At 42.0% G+C, this 20497-nt stretch overlaps 1 protein-coding gene across 4 annotated transcripts in view; it reads left to right on the top strand.

Moving 5' to 3' along the window:
- Positions 1–20497, top strand: part of Klhl24 (kelch like family member 24) — a 41595-nt gene that overhangs the window by 3679 nt on the left and 17419 nt on the right. For 3 of the 4 annotated variants that reach the window (XM_013118705.3, XM_040751104.1, XM_040751105.1), the window contains 3 exons: positions 1643–1705; positions 8765–9745; positions 19302–19486. In XM_013118705.3, coding sequence (XP_012974159.2) covers positions 8826–9745; positions 19302–19486 — 1105 coding nt within the window. In that variant the 5' untranslated portion in view covers positions 1643–1705; positions 8765–8825. Of the gene's footprint in view, positions 1–1642; positions 1706–2609; positions 2651–8764; positions 9746–19301; positions 19487–20497 lie in introns of all 4 variants that reach the window. The other variant, XM_021231522.2, reaches the window with a different exon arrangement.

Raw genomic sequence — 20497 nt, 5'->3', positions numbered from 1 at the left:
CCCTGCTCTTGCCCTTTACCTGTTTGATCTTCAGGGTTACCTAACTGGGCATGGTGGCACCTGTAATCCCAGAGGCAGGCAGATCTCTGTAAGTTTTAGACCATCCTAGTCTACATACTGAGTTCCAGGCCAGTCAGGGCTACATAAAAAAAACCCTGTCTCAAACAACAACAAAAATATCAATTTAAAAAGAGAAGAAAACAGCTTAAATGTTACCTAAAAGTCCTGCAGAAAATGCTGGATGGGTTATTTTCTACTTTAGATGGTATAATTCTACACCAAATGAATCATGAGAGGCTCTATTCCAATTTGTGTTTGAGTTCTGCTAGAGAAATGCTGAGAATTTGGATTCATATTAGTGTTGGAGATCTTGTTTGATTCTAGTGTTAGCCAAACCTACATATCTTAAAATTGAATTTGAAGCTAGCATTTGCTACTACCTGGTGTCAGACACAAAAGGATTCTCTTTCATTGGCTTGGGCCTTACTAAGTACTGGTAAAGACTACTATGCAGTAAGATTAACCATCCTGTAACTTGACCAAGATGCAATACATTTTTTCTTCATTGTTTTGTTTCTTGTTTGGTTTTTCAAGACAGGGTTTCTCTGTATTGCTTTGGAGCCTGTCCTGGAACTCACGCTATAGACCACGCTGGCCTCAAACTCACAGAGAACCCTTTGCCTCTTTCTCCTGAGTACTGGCATTAATGGTGTGTGCCACGAATACCCGGCAAGATACAATATTCTTTATCAAGTGTACCCACAAATTAGACTTCCTAATGAAAGTAGGGACATATACAAGATAGTATTCATGTCCTAGTCATAGGGTAGTCCTGGTATAAAGATGTGATTGTGTGTATTTTAAGTTGGTTATTTATATTTGGTCTTGATATCAAATCTGCCTAAAATTAAGAATTTACAAGTTCACATTATGAATGACTGGATCAGAAACCAGAACCAACCAATTAGTATTTAAATATAGTTGTTATTCTGTGTACAACTCTAAATCCTGGTAGTTTCTCTTAAGTGTTCTTCTACACACACACACACACACACAGAGAGAGAGAGAGAGAGAGAGAGAGAGAGAGAGAGAGAGAGAGAGAGAGAGAGAGGTTGTATTGAATTAGTTCTTGTGTTGACATTAACTACATAAGGTTCAATAAAGCAGAAGAAATAGAAATATATATTTAAATTATTTGATAGGCTTGGAGATTCTATTAAAAATGGATATAACAAAAGCCTAAAAGTGGGTGGGTTTTCCTTTATTCCCATGGTTATATATATAGTGCATAGTAAATAAACTGTTTACTTTGGTCATGTTGATACCTCAACTCTTAGAGTGACTTAAATTCTATCAAATTTGAGTAAAATGTAAGTTTTTAGGCATTCTTCAAATATTCAAACTGGAATTATCACAGGGTATACATTTCTTCATCTCACTATCAAATATAGCTTACTGTTACAACGAATAGGAAATTTGAATATAAATATATTCGTTTGCTTTAAGAAAATGTTACTATTGATGATCTATATGAAAATGAACTTGCAGTTAGGAACTGGAAATGACTAAGGACTGTTTTCAGCATATTCCTAATGTATTTGAACTGACAGTGTCTAACTTATGTCACTGCTCTCTGTTTTAGGTGTGGAAATTTAAATAACGCAAGTACGTTGCCTGGAGCTTTGGTCAAGCAAATGCTGAGAAGGTATATTTATGTTATTAGGTATTTATTTTACATTGTTAATTAGAGAGTTTCAACCATTTCAATTCTTTAATCTGGGATCATTTGGTACTAGTCAGGTAACAGTGAATAACAGTGACCAGTTCTTTTTTTCTTACCTATTTTTCTTTTTCTTTTTTTTTTTTTTTTTGTTTTTGTTTTTGTTTTTTTCCGAGACAAGGTTTGTCAATGTATCCCTCCTGGCTGTCCTAGAATTCAGGCTAGCCTGGAACTCACAGAGGTCTGCCTGCCTCTGCCCACCCCAGTGTTGGGATTAAAGGCATTTGCTGTCACTTCCAGGCCAGATCAGTTCTGTCTTAAGACAGAATTGGGCTCAGTGTGGTAAGGCACACTTGTAATCCCAATACCTAGGAAATGTTACATTTTTAACTATTGCTAGTTTATTTGTAAAACATAAATTAGTAAGTAGTGGTGGCACACGCCTTTAATCCCAGCACTTGGGACATAGAGGCATGCAGATCTCAGTGAATTCCTGGACAGCCTGGTCTACAAAGTGAGTTCCAGAATAGCCAGGACTGTTATACAGAGAATCCCTGTCTTGAAAACAAAAATAATAATAAATAAAAATAAGCAGGCAAATATTTTATTTGTAAAAATAGGGAAGCAAAGGCTGACTGGTTGGTTATATATGGGAGACCAAAAGTTAAACTTTGAAAGAATATCTTATTTTAAGATGACTCTGTGCAAATCATTTACTCTGTGGTAAATAGTAAGAGTTTCTTTTGGTTCTGTTGCGGAAGGCTGGTTAATAGAGTTTTCTTAGAAAGTCCAGAGATACCAAGTTTTAATCAACCTCTGTGTCCCCAACTTTACCCACTACTCCATACATTGCACTAGCTACAGAAAACTATTCCTTGTTTTCCTGTAGGTGTCAAGGAATGCCAATGTGTGTTGGGCCAATGAACTCTGGTAGGTGAGGGGTTGAGAGCCATAGGTCTCAACCTTCCCGATAACTGCGACACGATACTTTAATACAGTTCTTCATGTTGTAGTGACTCCAGCCACAAAATTATTCTGTTGCTCCTTCATAGCTGTAATTTTGCTACTGTTATGAATCATAATAGAAATATGAGAATTGCTAGCTTAGAGAGAGGGTAGTTTTGTTCTTGTTGGCTGGCTAATTGGTTTGGTTGATTCATTTTGAGTTTTTTTCTTAATCTAGAAGCTATTTCTTTTTTTTTTACACATTTTATTATATATTTAAATTAGAAACAAGCTTGCTTCCCATGTCAATCCCAGCTCCCTCTTCCTCCCCTCCATGCCCACTCCACCCCACCAAACCCCCAGCCCCCCACCCAATCCCCACTCCATTGCCCAGGGAGGGTAAGGCCCTCAATGGGGGATCTCTAGAGTCTGTCATTTCCTTCTGGGGAGGGGCCAGTCCCTCCCCAAAGAGTCCAAATTGAGAAAGCATCCCTTATTGTGGGATGGGTCCCCAAAGTCCATTTGTGTGCCAGGGATAAATATTGATCTACTACCCAGAAACCCCATAGATTGCCTGAGTCTCCTCACTGACACCCACATTCAGGGGGTCTGGATCAGTCCCATGCTGGCCTCTCAGCCATCAGACTGGGGTCCAAGATCTCCCCCCTGTTCAGGTCAGCTGTTTCTCTGGGATTCACCAGCCCAGTCTTGACCCCTTTGCTCATCACTCCTCCCTCTCTCTCACTGGGTTCCAGGAGTTTAGTTCAGTGTTTAGCTGAGGGTGTCGGCCTCTGCTTCCGTCTGTCACTGGATGGAGGTTCTAGGATGGTATTTAAGACAGTCCTCAAAATCATTATTAGGGAGGGGCAATTAAAGTAGTCTCTCCACTACTGCTTAGTTTGCCAGTTGGTGTCATCCTTGTAGATCTCTGGAGTTCTCATTAGTGCCAGATCTCCCCTCAAACCTAAAATGGCTCCCTCTATTATGGTATCTCTCATCCTGCTCACCTCTATTCCCCCAACTCAACTTTCCTGCTCCCCCATGTCCCCCTCTCCCTTCCTCTTGTCTCCCTCTCTTTTTCCTGGCTCCCTTTCCCCTCCCTCACCCTTTACTCCCAATCTGCTCAGGAGATCTTGCCTCATTCCACCTTCTCTGGGGTTCCATGAATATCTCTCTTAAGGTCCTTTCTGTTTCTCTGCCTCTCTGGCAGTGGGATTGTAGACAGGCACTCCCATGATTCATGTCTAACATCCATATATGAGTGAGAACATACCATGTTTGTCTTTTTGTGGCTGGGTTACCTCACTCAGGATGGTTTCTTCTAGTGCCATCCATTTGCCTGCAAATTTCAGGATTCCATTGTTTTTTTTTTTTCTGCTGAATAGTACTCCATTGTGTAAATGTACCAGATTTTCTCTATCTACTCTTCAGTTGAGGGGCATCTAGGTTGCTTCCAGGTTCTGGCTATTACAAATAATGCTGCTATGAACATAGTGGAACAGATGTCTTTGTTGTATGAGTATGCATCTTTTGGGTATATGCCTGAGTGGAATTGCTGGGTCTTATGGTAGACTGAGTCCCATTTTCCTGAGGAATCTCCATACTGATTTTCATAGTGGCTGTACAACTTGAAACTCCCACCAGCAGTGGAGGAGTGTTCCCCTTTTTCCACATCCTCTCCAGCATAAACTGTCATTGGTGGTTTTATTTTAGCCCTTCTGACAGGAGTAAGATGGTATCTCAGAGTTGTTTTGATTTGCATTTCTCTGATTGCTAGGGATGTTGAGCACTTTCTTAAGTGTCTCTCAGCCATTTTAGTCTCCTCAATTGAGAATTCTCTGTTTAGTTTAGTCCCCCACTTTTTAATTGGATCCTTTGGTGTTTTGGAGACTTGCTTCTTGAGTTCTTTGTAAATTTTGGAGATCAGCCCTCTGTCAGATGTGGGATTGGTGAATATCTTTTCCCAATCTGTGGGGTGCCTTTTTGTCTTGCTGACTGTGTCCTTTGCCTTGCAGAAGCTTCTCAGCTTCAGCAGGTCCCATTTACTAATTGTCGATCTCAGTATCTGTGATACTGGTTTTATACTCAGGAAGTGATATCCTGTACCAATTCCTTCAAGGGTACCTCCCACTTTCTCTTCTAACAGGTTCAGTGTGACTGGATTGATGTTGAGGTCTTTCATCCATCTGGACTAAAGTTTTGTGCATGGTGATAGACATGGATCTATCCAGATTTAACTACAGGCCACCATCCAGTTATGCCAGCACCATTTGTTGAAGATGCCTTCTTTTTTCCATTGTATAATTTTAGTTTCTTTGTCAAAAACCAAGTGTTCACATGTGTGTGGGTTAATATCAGGGTTTTCTATTCAATTCCATTGGTCTATCTGTCTATTTTTGTGCCAATACCAAGCTGTTTTCAGGACTATAGCTCTATAATAGAGCTTGAAGTCAGGGATGGTGATGTCTCCGGACGTTGCTTTGTTGCACAGGGTGGTTTTGGCTATCCTGGGTCTTTTGTTTTTCCATACAAAAGTTGAGAATTGTTCTTTGAAGGTCTGTGAAGAATTGTGCTGGGATTTCAATGGGAATAGCATTGAATCTGTAGATTGCTTTTGGCAAGATTGCCATTTTTACTATGTTGAGCCTACCTACCCAAGTGCATGGGAGATCTTTCCATTTTCTGGTGTCTTCTTTAATTTCTTTCTTTAAAGACTCAAAGTTCGTATGATACAGGTCTTTCACTTGTTTGGTTAGCATTACCCCAAGGTATTTTATGTTGTGTGTGGCAATTGTAAAGAGTGATGTTTCTCTGATTCTTTCTCAGCCCTTTTATCGTCTGTATATAGTAGGGCTACTGATTTTCTTGAGTTGATCTTGTATCCTGCCACTTTGCTGAAGGTATTTATCAGCTGTAGGTTTTATTGTCAGCACCAGTAATTATATCACTGACCAAAGTCCCAGTGGATTATGTGAATTTTTTTGAACCTGAAATACAGTAGTGATGATGATGATAAACAAGGTGAACTGATACAAAGAATAAATTCTTGATTTCCTAAATTCTTGATATGGGAAAGTGGCTTTTATCTTATCCAATCATGATGTAGAATAGTAGAGATTCAAATATGAATTCCTTCCCATGTCATAACCATTTCTCTGTGTGTGTGTGTGTTTGAGACAGGGTCTCAAGTATCTCAGGATGACCTAAACTCACTCACTCTCTCTCTCTCTCTCTCTCTCTCTCTCTCTCTCTCTCTTCTCTCTCTCTCTCTCTCTCTCTCTCTCTCTGTGTGTGTGTGTGTGTGTGTGTGTGTCTTTCTCTCCCTCTCCTTCTCCCTCTGTCCCTCTCTCCTCCCCTCTTGCTGTCTTGCTCTCACTGAGGACAACCTTGAACTTGTGATCCTCCAGTCTCTACCACACAAGTGCTATGTTTGCAGGCATGTACTACCATGTTTAGTTATTCCTGATCCTCCACGCTGTCCTCACTCTTAAAGGAAATAAGATACAAAATGTTCTTTCATTATATCAGAATCTTAAGTGCCAAAAACTTTAATATAAACTAGAAGAGGTCTATAATTTGGCATCTTGTCTATGCTGTCATATATTGTCATGCATTATCATTTGGTAATTGTGCTCTGTTGAATTCGTCTGGAATTATTAACCAGATAGTCTGTAAAAAAGATTACAATATTAGTGCACCTAAGGTTAGAAGATAGGTGTTTGTTGCTCCTAGGTTTTGTTTGTTTGTTTTTCAACTTGACACCAGCTATAGTTATTTGGGAAGAGGAACCTTAATTGGGAAAATGCCTTCATTGGATTTCTTGTAGGCAAGTCTATAGGACAATTTTTTTGATGGTTGATGGGGGTGAGCCCATTCATATGGGGACAGGTAGTCCTGAGTGCTATGAGAAAGCATGCTGAAGCTGGGCAGTGGTGGCACACGCCTTTAATCCCATCACTTAGGAAGCAGAGGCAGGCAGATCTCTGTGAGTTTGAGGCCAACCTGGTCTATAGACCAAGTTCCAGGACAGGCTCCAAAGCTACACAGAGAAATTCTGCCTCAAAAAGCCAAAGAGAGGAAGGGAGGGAGGGAGGGAGGGAGAGAGGGAGAGAGAGAGAGGGGGGGGGGAGGGAGAGGGAGAGGGAGAGGGCAGAGAAATTCTGCCTCAAAAAGCCAAAGAGAGGAAGGGAGGGAGGGAGGGAGGGAGAGAGGGAGAGAGAGAGAGAGAGAGAGAGAGAGAGAGAGAGAGGGAGAGGGAGAGGGAGAGGGAGAGAGAGGGAGAGGGAGAGGGAGAGGGAGAGAGAGAGAGAGAGAGAGAGAGAGAGAGAGAGAGAGAGAGAGAGAGGAGCACGCGCGAGCAGGCTGAGACATAGGATACAATCCAGTAAGCAGCAGTCTGTGTCATCTGCCTCAGTTCCTGCCTTGAGTTCCTGCCCTGACTTCCCCAGTGATTGACATGCTATGAGAGTCATAAGCTGAAATGAACCCTTTCCTCCTCAGTTTGCTGTTGGTTGTGGTGTTTAGCATAGCAATAGTAAACCTAACTAATACCGTTTCCTCCAGGTTTCCATTATAAATAGGTAGTGCTGGGATTTATTTATTTATTTATTTAATTTGAAGGGGGGTTTCAAGACAGGGTTTCTCTGTATTGTTTTGGAGGCTGTCCTGGAACTCCCAGAGATCAGCCTGCCTCTGCCTCCCACGTGCTGGGATTAAAAGGCGTGCGCCACCAACGCCTGGCCTGGTAGTGCTGTTTTAAAATGTTAAATGTGCCTGTAATTTAGGTACTCTCTTTATTTTCACGTTCATTCAGTCCTTCATTGTGCTGGAGGGCATTAGTGTGCGGCAAAATGTATCTGGATGTCAGAAAACGACTTGTGCCAGTCGGTGGTGGCACATGCCTTTAATCCCAGCAGAGGCAGGCAGATCTCTGAGTTTGAAGCCAGAAGGGTCTACAAGAGCGAGTTCCAAGATGCCTTGGACTCCACAGAGAAACCCTATCTCAACAAAAAAAAGAAAATGACTTGCAGGAGTCATTTCTCTCCTTCCTACTACATGGGTTCTGGGGACCCAGCTCAGAGTGTCGGGCATGTGGGCAAGGACCCTTACCCACTGAAACATAGTAATAGCTCCCATCTGACTGAGAAGTGCCCCAATACCTCAAAGATAACTATGAGTAACCAAAGGATTTAGTCACTCGACTAAGACAGTTCTTTTTTATTTTCTTCAATGGTGTTACTTATGTGTATCCTTGGCTAGCCTGCTGGAGCTCTCTATGTAGACCAGACTAGCCTAGAACTCTTAACAGAGCCAAGCATGACCCCAAACTCTTGAGTTCCCTGCCCTGCTTTCCAAGTGGTGAGATTACAGATGTGTACCATGAACCTAGTTTATGTGATAGTAGATCAAACCCAAGACTTCATGCATACTTGGCAAACACTACCAACTGAGCTTTGCCCCCACCCAAGTTCATAAACTATGCCATCTTGAAGATATCCTTGGGTTTAGTTACTAGGGTCTTAGCTTGTTTTAAGTATTTTCTTTGAATACAGCACTGTGTAAATTGTTCTACAAATTCCTGATTATTTCTTTAGGAATGTGATAGAAAATGAGGCTGGTTAGACAGTTTACATGTTTTTAAAGTATGGTGATAGATAAATACTAGCACTGCTATATTAAGATAATAATTGTTCAAACAAAAAAGATAACTTTATATTAACATTCTGCCTATAAGCCATGCATGGTGGGGTGTACCTGTAGTCATAGCTTCCAGGAGGCTGAGGCAGGAGGAGTTCCAGACCATCGTGGACTATATAGTAGAGACTTTGTTTCAGACAAATGAAAATAACAGCTAAAAGATGAAGTTCGGTTCTGTATGGTTTCTTACCTCTGCCTTCAGGAGACAATGGAAACTGTTGGCCAGGAGGGGGACATTATAACCGTTTGGGCTGAGAACTGTTCTAATCCTGCAATTGCAAGATTTTTTTAAATCAGTTTTTATTAAAGTAAAATAGTATATGTTGTAGACTATATTAATCATGTGGCTTTGTTATGTTTACATAAAGATGAAATTGTCTAATTATTTTTATTTTTCTTTAGCCACATAAAGAAGATCCCTGGCAGCCATTTCTCAACAATTATATAGTCAACTGATGTAACAATGGTACTAATATTGGGACGCAGACTAAACAGAGAGGATCTTGGGGTGCGTGATTCCCCAGCAACTAAGCGTAAAGTTTTTGAAATGGACCCCAAATCTCTGACAGGTCATGAGTATTTTGACTTCTCTTCAGGATCATCCCATGCTGAAAACATACTCCAGATATTTAATGAGTTCCGAGACAGCCGCTTATTCACAGATGTCATCATCTGTGTGGAAGGAAAGGAGTTTCCTTGTCATCGAGCTGTCCTCTCAGCGTGTAGCAGCTACTTCAGAGCCATGTTCTGTAACGACCACAGGGAGAGCCGAGAAATGCTGGTTGAGATCAATGGCATTTTAGCTGAAGCTATGGAATGTTTTTTGCAGTATGTGTATACTGGAAAGGTGAAGATCACGACAGAGAATGTCCAGTACCTCTTCGAGACCTCCAGCCTCTTTCAGATCAGTGTTCTCCGTGATGCGTGCGCCAAGTTCTTAGAGGAACAGCTTGACCCTTGCAATTGTCTAGGAATCCAGCGTTTCGCTGACACCCACTCACTCAAAACACTCTTCACAAAATGCAAGACCTTTGCCTTACAGACTTTTGAGGATGTGTCCCAGCATGAAGAATTTCTTGAGCTTGACAAAGATGAACTTATTGATTATATCTGCAGTGATGAACTTGTTATTGGGAAAGAGGAGATGGTGTTCGAGGCGGTCATGCGCTGGGTCTACCGAGCTGTTGATCTGCGTAGGCCACTGTTGCATGAGCTCCTGACACACGTCAGGCTCCCTCTTTTGCATCCCAACTACTTTGTTCAGACTGTTGAGGTGGACCAGTTGATCCAGAATTCCCCCGAGTGTTATCAGTTGCTGCATGAAGCAAGACGGTACCACATACTTGGCAATGAAATGATGTCCCCTAGGACTAGACCACGCAGGTGAGAAGACGCTGGCCAGATATAGCTAACAAAAGTTTTGGTTTTAAAAATCTATCTTAAACTTCTCAGCCCATTTAAATGTTTAGTTTATGTGAGTCTTAGGCAGTTGAAGGTCTGCTTGGAGGCTTGGAGCCATAGCTTAGTTTGTAGGGTACTTACCTACATGACTTGGTGTGGAAGCACACACCTGTAGTCAGTACACAGAGACCGGTGGATCCAGAGTTAAGGTTATCTTTCAGGTATGTATGTAAAACCTACTTTCAGATCTGTGCTTCATGGCAGTCTCAACTTTCAGTGATTTTTTTTTCTTTTTGGTTTTTTTTTTGTTTTTTTTTTGTTTTTGTTTTTGTTTTTTTTGAGAGCACACATTATGGAGCCCAGGCTGGACTTAGACTCTCTTTGTAGGCTGACATTGAACTCCTGATCCTCCTACTTCTGTCTCCAAGTGCTAGGATTACTGGCATATGCCCCATGCCCAGCTCAGGCACTTTGTCTGAATTTGAAAATTGCATCCACATTAAAGAATAATTAGTAAGCTTATGTTTGGAGTGAAGTGTGACCCTTAGTATTATACGTATTATTTTTATAGATGCCTATAGACTTAAGTCCTCTTGCCTGCACAGCAAGTGCTCTTACCCACTAAGCCATCTCCCTGACCCTGTTTTCTAGAACTTTTAAGGAAACCAGCTTATTTCTTACAGTGAAAAATATATGTCATTTGCAGTATCAACCCGTTTGGAAACTAGCATGAAGAACTAAAGTAGAACTCCGCTACATTTGAGGCTGTTGTTGATACAGTAGCGGGTGCTTTTCCTGCATAGGCATTCCTTGATCCTTGATGCTTTCCTTACAAGTCTGCTATCAACCCCTGGTCTTGCCTGTTACTGTATTGTTTCATTAATTACTAGAAACTGTCCAAACATGACATATTATTTGTATAGATTTTTATCCTTTCCATTCTCCACTATTTAACTCCAGTCCCCTCCTATGACTTCAGCTTCTGTCTTCAGTCATGACTGCAACTCCTCTAATGGAGTCATGGGCGACCTTGTTTTGTCTGTTAGTCTCCTTTCAGTCTGGAGCCAGGGTGTGTTTCTCCAGGATGTTGTGTTGATTCTGGTGCTGGGGACAGAGTTCATGGCCTTGTAGTGCTCCTACCACTGAGCCACACCCTCAGACCTGGGAGCTAACGTTAAGTTAACTGTCATATCTGCCTACACCTCCGTCAGCTTCTGAACACCACTGGCCTCCTGAGCTGCCTGTTCGGCAGTTCTTTCCAGTTGCTGGTCCTGACTCCTGCGTCCGCTCTGTAGTGTTACCTGGTCAGTTCGCATCCTTTGTCTGCCTCACATACTTTTCCTGGGTGACTTCATCTCATCATGCCCTGAGCTGCATACTGCCAGCTCTGACCCTGAGTCCTTAGCATGTATTCTCTCACTTATTCGTTCATATTTCTTTTAAATTTTGAATAATTTTTACCTAACTCCTTTTTACATGATTTACATAATTTATATACATATTTATTACTTGATTGTGTGTATCTTTTAGAATAGCATAAGCAAAATAACTTTCACAATTAAAGGTAATAATTCATATTGGCTAAAATCCAATCCATATTTAAATTGTCTTTTAATATATCTGGATTCAGAATCTCCCATTATACCTGGTTATATATAAGAAGTCTCTTTTATTCCAAAACTGCTTTTTCACGTTTCTGACTTGATAGAAAACTTTCTATAGCCCACCTTCTAGATTCTTCTAGCTACTTTGTTATGACCTCCTTTAGATGTATTTAGTTACATATACTTCCTAGAAAGTGCTAACTGCAGACTCCCTTGGTTAAGTACTGAGCTGAACTCAAGAAAGCCAGTAACAGAGAGGGAGGACTGATGATCAAAGGGATTAAGTCTGGGTTGGTTTAACCCCCAGAAACAGGTGACCAGACAAAGGTTAACTCTTGAATCCCAGGCATCAGCCTGGGAATCCAGCATGGGACTGATCAAGACCCCCCTGAATCTGGGTGTCAGTGAGGAGGCCTAGGTAATCTATTGAGCCTTGGGCAGCAGATCAGTACCCATCCCAAGTATACACACGGACTTTGGACTCCCATCCAACAATGTGAGGTGCACTCTCACCCTGAACTCTTGGGGAAGGGTCTAGGCCCTGCCCTATATGAAATGACAGACTATGCACACCCCCATGGAGGGCCTCACCCTCCCTGGGGAAATGAGGGGATAACGGGGGGGGGGGGGGGTTGGGGGGAGGGCATGGGAGGAAGGGAGGGAATGGGAGAGGGACCTGGAACTGACTTGTGAAGCTACCTAGTTTCTTATCTAAATTTAAACTGGAAAATAAAATTAAAAAAAAAAAAAAGAAAGTGCTAACTGACTCTACACACTTCAGCTTGATAGATGAATATTTGGGGCTAGAATTCATCCTGTTATTTGTGTACATTACATTGCTTATTAAAAGGGCCTCATACATATTATCATGTCATCTTCCCAGCTCTCATTCCACAATAATAATAGGAAACTCTTAGTCCTAGGAACTGCTTTGTGTACCATAACACATATTAATTCATTTAAGTTTCAGAATAGCCATGAGTTAGTATTAATAAACACATTTTACAGATCCCAAACTCAGATTGAGAGAAGTAACTTGTTCACAGTTTAGTCAGTGACTTCTACTAGTACACATACTGCCTCCTTGGTGACATTTAAATTTGAGTATTTCCAAGATATTTTATAAAAACGAGACTGTAAGACTTTATTGAATACTCTTGTTTGTTTTTGAGACAAGGTCTCATATATCCCAGGCTGGTCTCCAACCCTCTAACATGGCTGAGGATGACCTTGAACTGCTGACCACGCTTTCGGTTACTCGGTACTGGGATTTAGACCTGGGCCACCATACAGGCTGTTTCTGTTGCTTTCATTCAGTGCCCCATAGCATTCCTAGTTTCCTCTTTTCCCTAAGTACTTGATGCAGATAGGAAACCAATGTGAAAGGTTGTTTGGTGGTTGTTGTTGTTGTTGTTTACATTGCTGCATTATGGGGATTGAACCTCTGAGCTACTTCTCCAGCCCCTCCAGGAGGCAAATTTAATATTAGTGCAGAAAACATATTAACACCTGCATGAGGATGCACACCTGTAATCCTGTTCTCAGGTGGCTGAGGCAGGAGGATTGCTTTGAGTTTGAGACCAGCCTGAGCTATATAAATGAATACCAGGCCAGCAAGGGGTGCACAGTGAGACCTGTGTGAGACACAAAGGGAAAGGGGTGGGGAACTATGCTAGTTGGTTATTGCATTTTTTTTTTTCTTTTTGTGTAAGCCATGGTGTATGTGTGGAGTAACTTCTCTCCTTCTGCCATGCAGGTCCCAGGGGTCAAACTCGGGTCATCAAGCTCTGTGACAGTCACCTTTACTCTCTGAACCTTGTTGACAGCCTTGAAATACTTTTTTTCCCCTAGCTTTGTTTTTGTTTTCTGAGACGTAGTCTCTTGTAATCTCTGGTTTTAAACTTGCTATAAAGCCTGAGCTGGCCTTGAACTCCTGCTTCTCCCATTTCGGCTGTCCTGTACCACGCACGCTATACCCTGAATGAAGATACCTTTGGAACTAGTCATCAACTTGAACAATTCAGGCCTCAACTAGTAAATATGTGTCATCCTTGTATGCTAAGTGCTGCCTCAAAGCCTTTCTTTCACCTGGAGAAAAGTGACGTCTCTGAGGCGGGCCTCTGCCACAACTTTGTCTCAGTCCATAAAGTTGCTGGTCCTGCCATAGCATAGCATAGCATAGCATAGCATAGCATAGCATAGCATAGCATAGCATAGCATAGCATAGCATATCCCTGACCTCTTTTTTGCAGTCTAATTGGAACCTCCATTGCACTTCATTTTGATGTCTTTTTAAAGTATCTGTGTGCATGTGTGTGTTAACGTGGGGGAACATTGACATACTTGTGGAGGTCAGAGAACAATTGTGTGAGTTAATTCTCTCCTTCCACATTCATGGGAGTTCCAAAGTTCAAGCTCAGGTTGTCAGGCTGTATATGGCAAGTGGTTCACCCACTGAGCCATCTCAACAGCCTCCAGTTCAATTTCTTATTCTAGCCCAATTCCTGATTTCTGTTACCCCCCTCCCATTTTTCAAGATTGTTTCTCTCTGTGGTCTTGTCTGTCCTAGAACTCTCTCTGTAGACCAAGCTGTCCTTGAACTCACAGTTCTACCTTTCTCTATCTCCTGAGTGCTGGGACTAAAGGGGTGCACCATCACTCCCTGCCCTATAAATAGCAGACATTTAAACTACTGACTGTTGGGGCGTTTGGGTGTGATGTTTTCGTGGATCTCCAGTTTGGATTGTACCTACCACAGTGATTACCTTCAACTTCCCCTGGTGGTGCTGATTCTCTGTTTTGATAGCACTAGGCTGCTGCAAAATGGGGTTCCTGAGTAGCAGCATGGATAACGTTGAACTGGACAAGTGTTTGCTAATGTGATAGCCATATGTAGCAAATTGCTCATATTAGGGTCGGGGGTGAGCAGTCGGAATAGTTAAGACTTTGCACATTAATTATTTTGAGGTTACACTCAGCAGTTAATTATACACTTGAATCTGACTTCTAATATTTATGTATGCTCATTTTTATGGGAGTAAGTACAGATAGGGGTCGTGGGAGGAGAACAGGAGGTTTTAAGTAAGGGAGGGGGTTGGGAAGAGTAGCAGAGGACTTGAAAATAGAAGGGGGCTTCTGGGGAAGGAGCGGGGGGGGGGGGACCAAACAAAGCAAACCGGCTGCTCTGTATGCTGAGTTATTTCTTGTACACGGGTGATTTGCTGCATGCACGTCTAGATGCAGTTCCCTCAGAGGACAGAGGAGGGCACAAGATCCTCCCTAGCATTAGACAGTTGTGCTGGGAATCGAACCCAGGTCCTCTAGAGGAACAGCAAGTACTCTTAGCTGCTGAGCCATCTCTCTAGCCCCTAATTTTTAACTATGTTTATTTCATGTGTATGAGTGTTTTGTCTGCATTTGTGTATACCTGTTGCCTGCAGAGGTCAGAAGAGGGCACTGGATCCCCTAGAACTGGAGTCACAGATGGTTGTGAGCTGACATATGGGCTCTGGAACCAAACTCTGAGTTCCCTGGAAGAACAGCTGTTGATCTTAGCCAGTGGGCCCTCTCCAGCCCCTTTATTTTTGTACAGAAAATCATAGTTGTTTCTGCTAATATTCCCTATCCACATATTTTGTTAATGAGACAGGATCACATTGTATAGCACAGGTTATCCTTGAACTCTTAAAGACCTACCCAATTCTGCCTCACTTCCTCTTTTCCTTTCAATCCATTGAACCTCTAATGTATCAGAATTCTTGTTGCAAGTTATAGAAACTAGCTCATCAACTCAAGTACAAAAGAGAAATGTGGTAACACGATACACGAATCTGCATCTTGTAGAACCTGAAAAGCAAAAAAGTGGACAGTTCATTAAGACAGACAGACGGACAGGGAGGGAAGAAGGAAGGAAGGAAAGAAAGAAGGAAGACCAAATCTGAAAAGCCCTCAGAAACCAAGCACTGCCTTCACCCCACTTCCTGCTCTTCTCTGCATGGCTGTTTTGTTTGCTGTTATTATTTTCAGTGAATGTGCTCTTACTGCTTTCGGTGAACATGGCCTCTCAACTGTTGGAGGATATTTGATCACACTGTGAACCTGAGATTTCATTGTTTACTGGAGGAACCTGCTTCTAGCTGTGGTGTGACTCAGTCCTAGCACACACCTTTAATCCAAGAGTTTTTTCCTTGAATACTGTAAACAGGATTAAATAAAATCTTCCATAGGACAAGATGCCGTAAGTGAAAGCTCTTTCTTGGACACTGGTTGAAGAGGAAGCAGCTGGATGCTTTCTCAGCCTCTCTGAGCTTGCGGATTTTCACCCCAGCATCTGCTCCCGAGTCTTTATTGGTAAAATAGAATGATAGTGACTTAGATAAAAATAACAACTCAAGGATTTGCATTTGTATATTGAGTGACTCAGATTGAACTTCTACTTCAGCCAGACATGGGACAACATTATGGCCACCTCAGAGTAGAATCGCTAAGCTAAAAGGTGTTAACTTAAAATATCACCCCATGATAGGCTAGTGAAACAACCAGTGATGGTCATTAATGGCAAGGCGATGTAGATGTCCCTTTGAGCTCCACAGAGAAACAAGCACAAAGGGCAAGAAGGGCATAACTAGCCAGGCTGGATCAAGGAGTCTCACCCTAAGCAATTTATTTTTGACATATTTAGGCACAGTACAACTTTGGGAAAAAGTTCCCATGTGACAGTTATCACAACAAAGCTTATGGCATGACTGCGTCACTCCTTTGCAAAGTACATTTCTTTTGCAAAGTACTGTGAACTCTTCCACAAGACTGTGTTCTGTTGAGTGACAATGCTCAGGATAAGAGTCCAGGAAGGAAGGGTTTGTAATAAGCATAATAGTAAACTCTTCTGCAGAGTACATGAAACCTCTTTCTTAAGAATGGGTTCTGTTAGCCCAGAGTGGGTGATGCACTTGAGAGGCAGAGGCAAGAGGATCTCTGTGAGTTCAAGGGCAGCCTGGTCTACAGAGCAAGTTGCAGGACAGCCAGGCTACACAAAGAAACCCTGTCTTGGGACACACCCCCAAAAAAGAAGAGGAATAGGTTCTAGTGTTTGAGAAACCATGCTTGGGAGTCTGGAAGATTCTGGTGAAGCCTGGCTCTACAGAATAGTAATACACCAAGTTATAAAGAATATCCATTCAACCTTTTGGGTAGAAAACAGGTATGTACATACCTTTCACTGAAAAGAAAAGCCTGTGTGTGTGACAGTCCTGTTTTTCTAATGCTCATCTGAGCATGTGTGCCCCCTACAGAATGTCATTTTTTTTCTTTATTTTTCTTAAACTGGGATAGGTTAGGGAGTGGATGGAGTACTTATAACCAATTGGAAAAACTTAGGAAAGAAAAAAAAAGCCATATTTTTACCAGGACTCCTAGGGAATAACACTCTTGAATAAAGCATTTTGCTTTCTTCTGTTTTTATTATTATTGGGGGGGAATAACTAGAGAGAGAACCCTGGACCTCACATATGCTGTTACCTCTGCCACTAAGTTACTTATAAGCCCTATTGTCTTGCTGTTTTTGTTATTGTTTGACAATTGCATATATGTACATCATGTGTTATGATACTAATCCATTGCCTGCTCTTACCCTCTCTTATTTCTGCTGACCCCCTTCCTAGCTAGCCCCTCTACTTTCATGTTGGGGTGGGGTAGTATTTACTGGCATTGGACAACTTCCAGCACTATACTACAGAAGAAAATGACTTTCCTTCCCCTGACAATCATTAACTGCCAATAGCAGTCAGGAAAGGAGGGAGCCTCTCCATCCCCACCTCCTCCATGATGGAATGTTGAAGGGTAACCACAGCTACCATGTGTTCATTATTGTTACAGCCATGACGTGTCCACAAAACAGTGTTGCGTAGCACTCTTTCCCATCCTACAGCTCTTAATTCTTTCCTTGTGAATGTTCTCTGAGCCTTGAAAGTGAGTGACAATTGTCTCACTAAGGGTACTGCACTTACTTGTTCCCAGCACTTAAACCAGATGGGAAGCCCTGTGTTAACCACCACCCACTGCAGAATGCTTCCTTGATCAAGGCTAAGAGCAGCACTTTGGGTATAAACATAAATAACTTACTAGGCAGTTTGGCTTGTGTTTTTGAAGCAATGTGAGCCTCCTGCCTCTGCCTCCTGAGTGCTGGGACTAGAAGCATATGACAACACACCCAGACCCCATACACATTTAAGCTATCACTGAACAACAACTCCTCCTCCTACCCCCCCACCTTCGGTTTCTCAAGGGTTTCTCTGTGTAGCCCTAGCTATCCTGGAACTCACTTTGTAGACCAGGCTGGCCTCAAACTTAAGAAATTCACCTTCCTCTGCCTTCCGAGTGCTGGAATTAAAAGTTGTGTACCACCATGGTCTGACTAAACTTGTTAACTTTAAATAACATGAACATCATGTTAGTTCCCGTGATAAACTTTTATGTGATTGCTACTTTTAAAAGGAAACATTTTGATTCTGCATCACTACATCTGTTCCTTATAAAAATCGCATTCCTGGTGCGATTCCCGGCGGAAGACCCTGGCACGCAGACTGATTAACTCCCTTATCTTCTAGTCTATGGCTGAGACCAGAGGGCCACAATCACAAGGATTCAAGTCTAGCCTTAGCAGCGATAGTGAGTTCCTGTTTCAAAACAACCAATAAGGGTCAACATTTAGGTCAGTAGCCAAATGCTTGCCCAGAATGCACAAGGGTCTGTGTACAAAGCCAGTACCCCACAAAGAGAAGAGAGAGGAGAGCCAGCAAGCAGGTTAGTTGTTGAGGCCACCTGTGCAGCATGTTCTGTCAGGTCACTCACTCACTACAGGAAGTCAGTAGAGCTAGTACTTGAGAAACTCACTCAACCTAAACATTTTCTTACCAAAAAACTATTGATGTTCAAGTCAATACTGCTTAAACAATAACTTGAATGGGTGCTGCAGATATTTACTTGTGTAATTATGATTTATTCTTCCACTCGTTTCTTCATTTACTTATTCTAGGGCTGGCCAGTCCTGTCTTTAGATAACACAATAAATTGATGATATCAAATCTTACAGACCCTAGAACTGTTCTGTCTCTGTAAGGCTAAAGTCACATACCTCCATTTTTATCAGATGCATGTGTGCCTGGGTGTTGGAATGGATTAACTTACAGATATTTTTGAATTTTGTTTTGGCTCATATATTCCTAGCTGGATGACATGAGAACCTCGCACATAAAATAACTTATTTCTGAAGAAATACTCTTAAATACATACACTACAGATTAATTTTAGAATTAGCAACAATGAAAAGTGGTAGAGTTCTTGGAAACCCAATGACCTGGTTTCAGACCCTAGTACTGTAACAAAACAGAAAGCTTCAGAGGTCAAAACCCAGAAAGCTAGTGCTAGTGTGGTGTCCCTTGTCTTTCTCTCAGCGCCCAGGAGGCAGAGACTTGCAGGTCTGTTCCAGGCCAGCCTGGGCTACATATTGAGATTCTGTCTCCAAAAGTTTAATGGCGGGGCAGGCTAGAGAGACGAGTCATCCGTTAAGAGCACTCGATGCTCTTGCAAAGGACCTGGGTTTGGTTCCCAGCACCCACATGGTGACCCACAGCCATCCCTAACTCTAGCTACAAGGTTTCCAATACCAGTGCTATCTTCTGACACAAGCAAATACATTCAGGAAAGCATATGTAAACTTAAGAAAGAATTTGAAAAATATCCTCACAGATATTTTCTGTGGAATAGTGATGTCACTAATAATGTTCTCAAATAACTGCCAGCCTATACTGTTTGGCACATCTGTAAGAATAAAATGCCTGTCATGGTGTGTTGTTTGTTGTTAGGGCTTTGAACTACCTTGGGTGTATTTTAATGTATTACAACTATTTTTGCATTCTTAACAATAATTATTTTAGGTCTACTGGCTATTCAGAGGTGATAGTTGTGGTTGGAGGCTGTGAACGAGTTGGAGGATTTAATCTCCCATACACTGAGTGCTATGATCCAGTAACAGGAGAATGGAAGTCCTTGGCCAAGCTTCCAGAATTTACCAAATCAGAGTATGCCGTCTGTGCACTAAGGAATGATATTCTTGTTTCAGGTAAATAAAGAACTACTACATTACTACAGTAGCTACTATTTTTGATTTGGATACAGATTGACTTTTTAAAAGTTACTTATGTATGGGTGCTCCATCTGCATGTATGCCTTTATGCCATCAGATCCCACTAGCAATGGTTGTGAGCTGCCACCATGTGGTTGCTGGGAATTGAACTCAGGACCTGTGGAAGAGCAGTCAGTTCTCTTAAACTCTGAGCCATCTCTCTGCCCCCAGATTGACTGTTTAAAAATGGATAGTTTATACAATACTGAAAAGACCAATTTTGCCCTTGAAAACCAGAATCATTTGCAAAAGATCTTCCAGAAAATGCTTTTGGTCATGATATTTTAAATGCTTTTGCTTATGCTTAGAGTCTATGTGTCTTAACTGTGTGCATGTGTATAAGCATAAGTTTTCTGGCCCAGTAGGTCCCATGGCCCTTGAGCCTCAAATGAACACACAGACGCTATATTAATTATGAAACTGTTGGCTGATGACTAGGGCTTCTTACTGGCTAGCTCTGTCTTGATTATTAACCCATTTCTATCAATCTAATGTATTGCCACGAGGCGGTGGCTTACCCGGCAATGCCTGGCATAGCGTTACTCTTCCTGCAGCATCGTGACTGTCCAGTGGCTCACTCTGCATACCTTTCCCAGAATCCTCCTCCTCTCCTAGCCCTGCCTATCTTTCTGCCTGGCCAATCAGTGTTTTATTCATCAATCAATGAGGGAAACATATGTACAGAAGACATCCCCATCTGTCTTTGTGTGTGGGTGTATGTATGTGTGTGTGTTTTTGCACGCACGCACTGTGTGTGCATGTGTGCGTGCATGCGTGAGAGCATAGAAGTGCCTGCAAAGACTGAAGGAGGTAGTCAGATTTGGAGCTGAAGTCCTAGGCAGGTGTAAGCTCCATGGCTGTACTAGGAGCACTCTGACCAGGGAGCTAGCTCTCCAGCTGGAAACTGTAAAGTCAGAAGTACTCATACAACTAAACAGGTTTAATTTG

Source organism: Mesocricetus auratus, unplaced genomic scaffold, assembly GCF_017639785.1.
Source record: "Mesocricetus auratus isolate SY011 unplaced genomic scaffold, BCM_Maur_2.0 Super-Scaffold_100008, whole genome shotgun sequence".
NCBI classification, from domain to species: Eukaryota; Metazoa; Chordata; class Mammalia; order Rodentia; family Cricetidae; genus Mesocricetus; species Mesocricetus auratus.
This window is presented reverse-complemented; position numbering and strand designations above follow the sequence as displayed.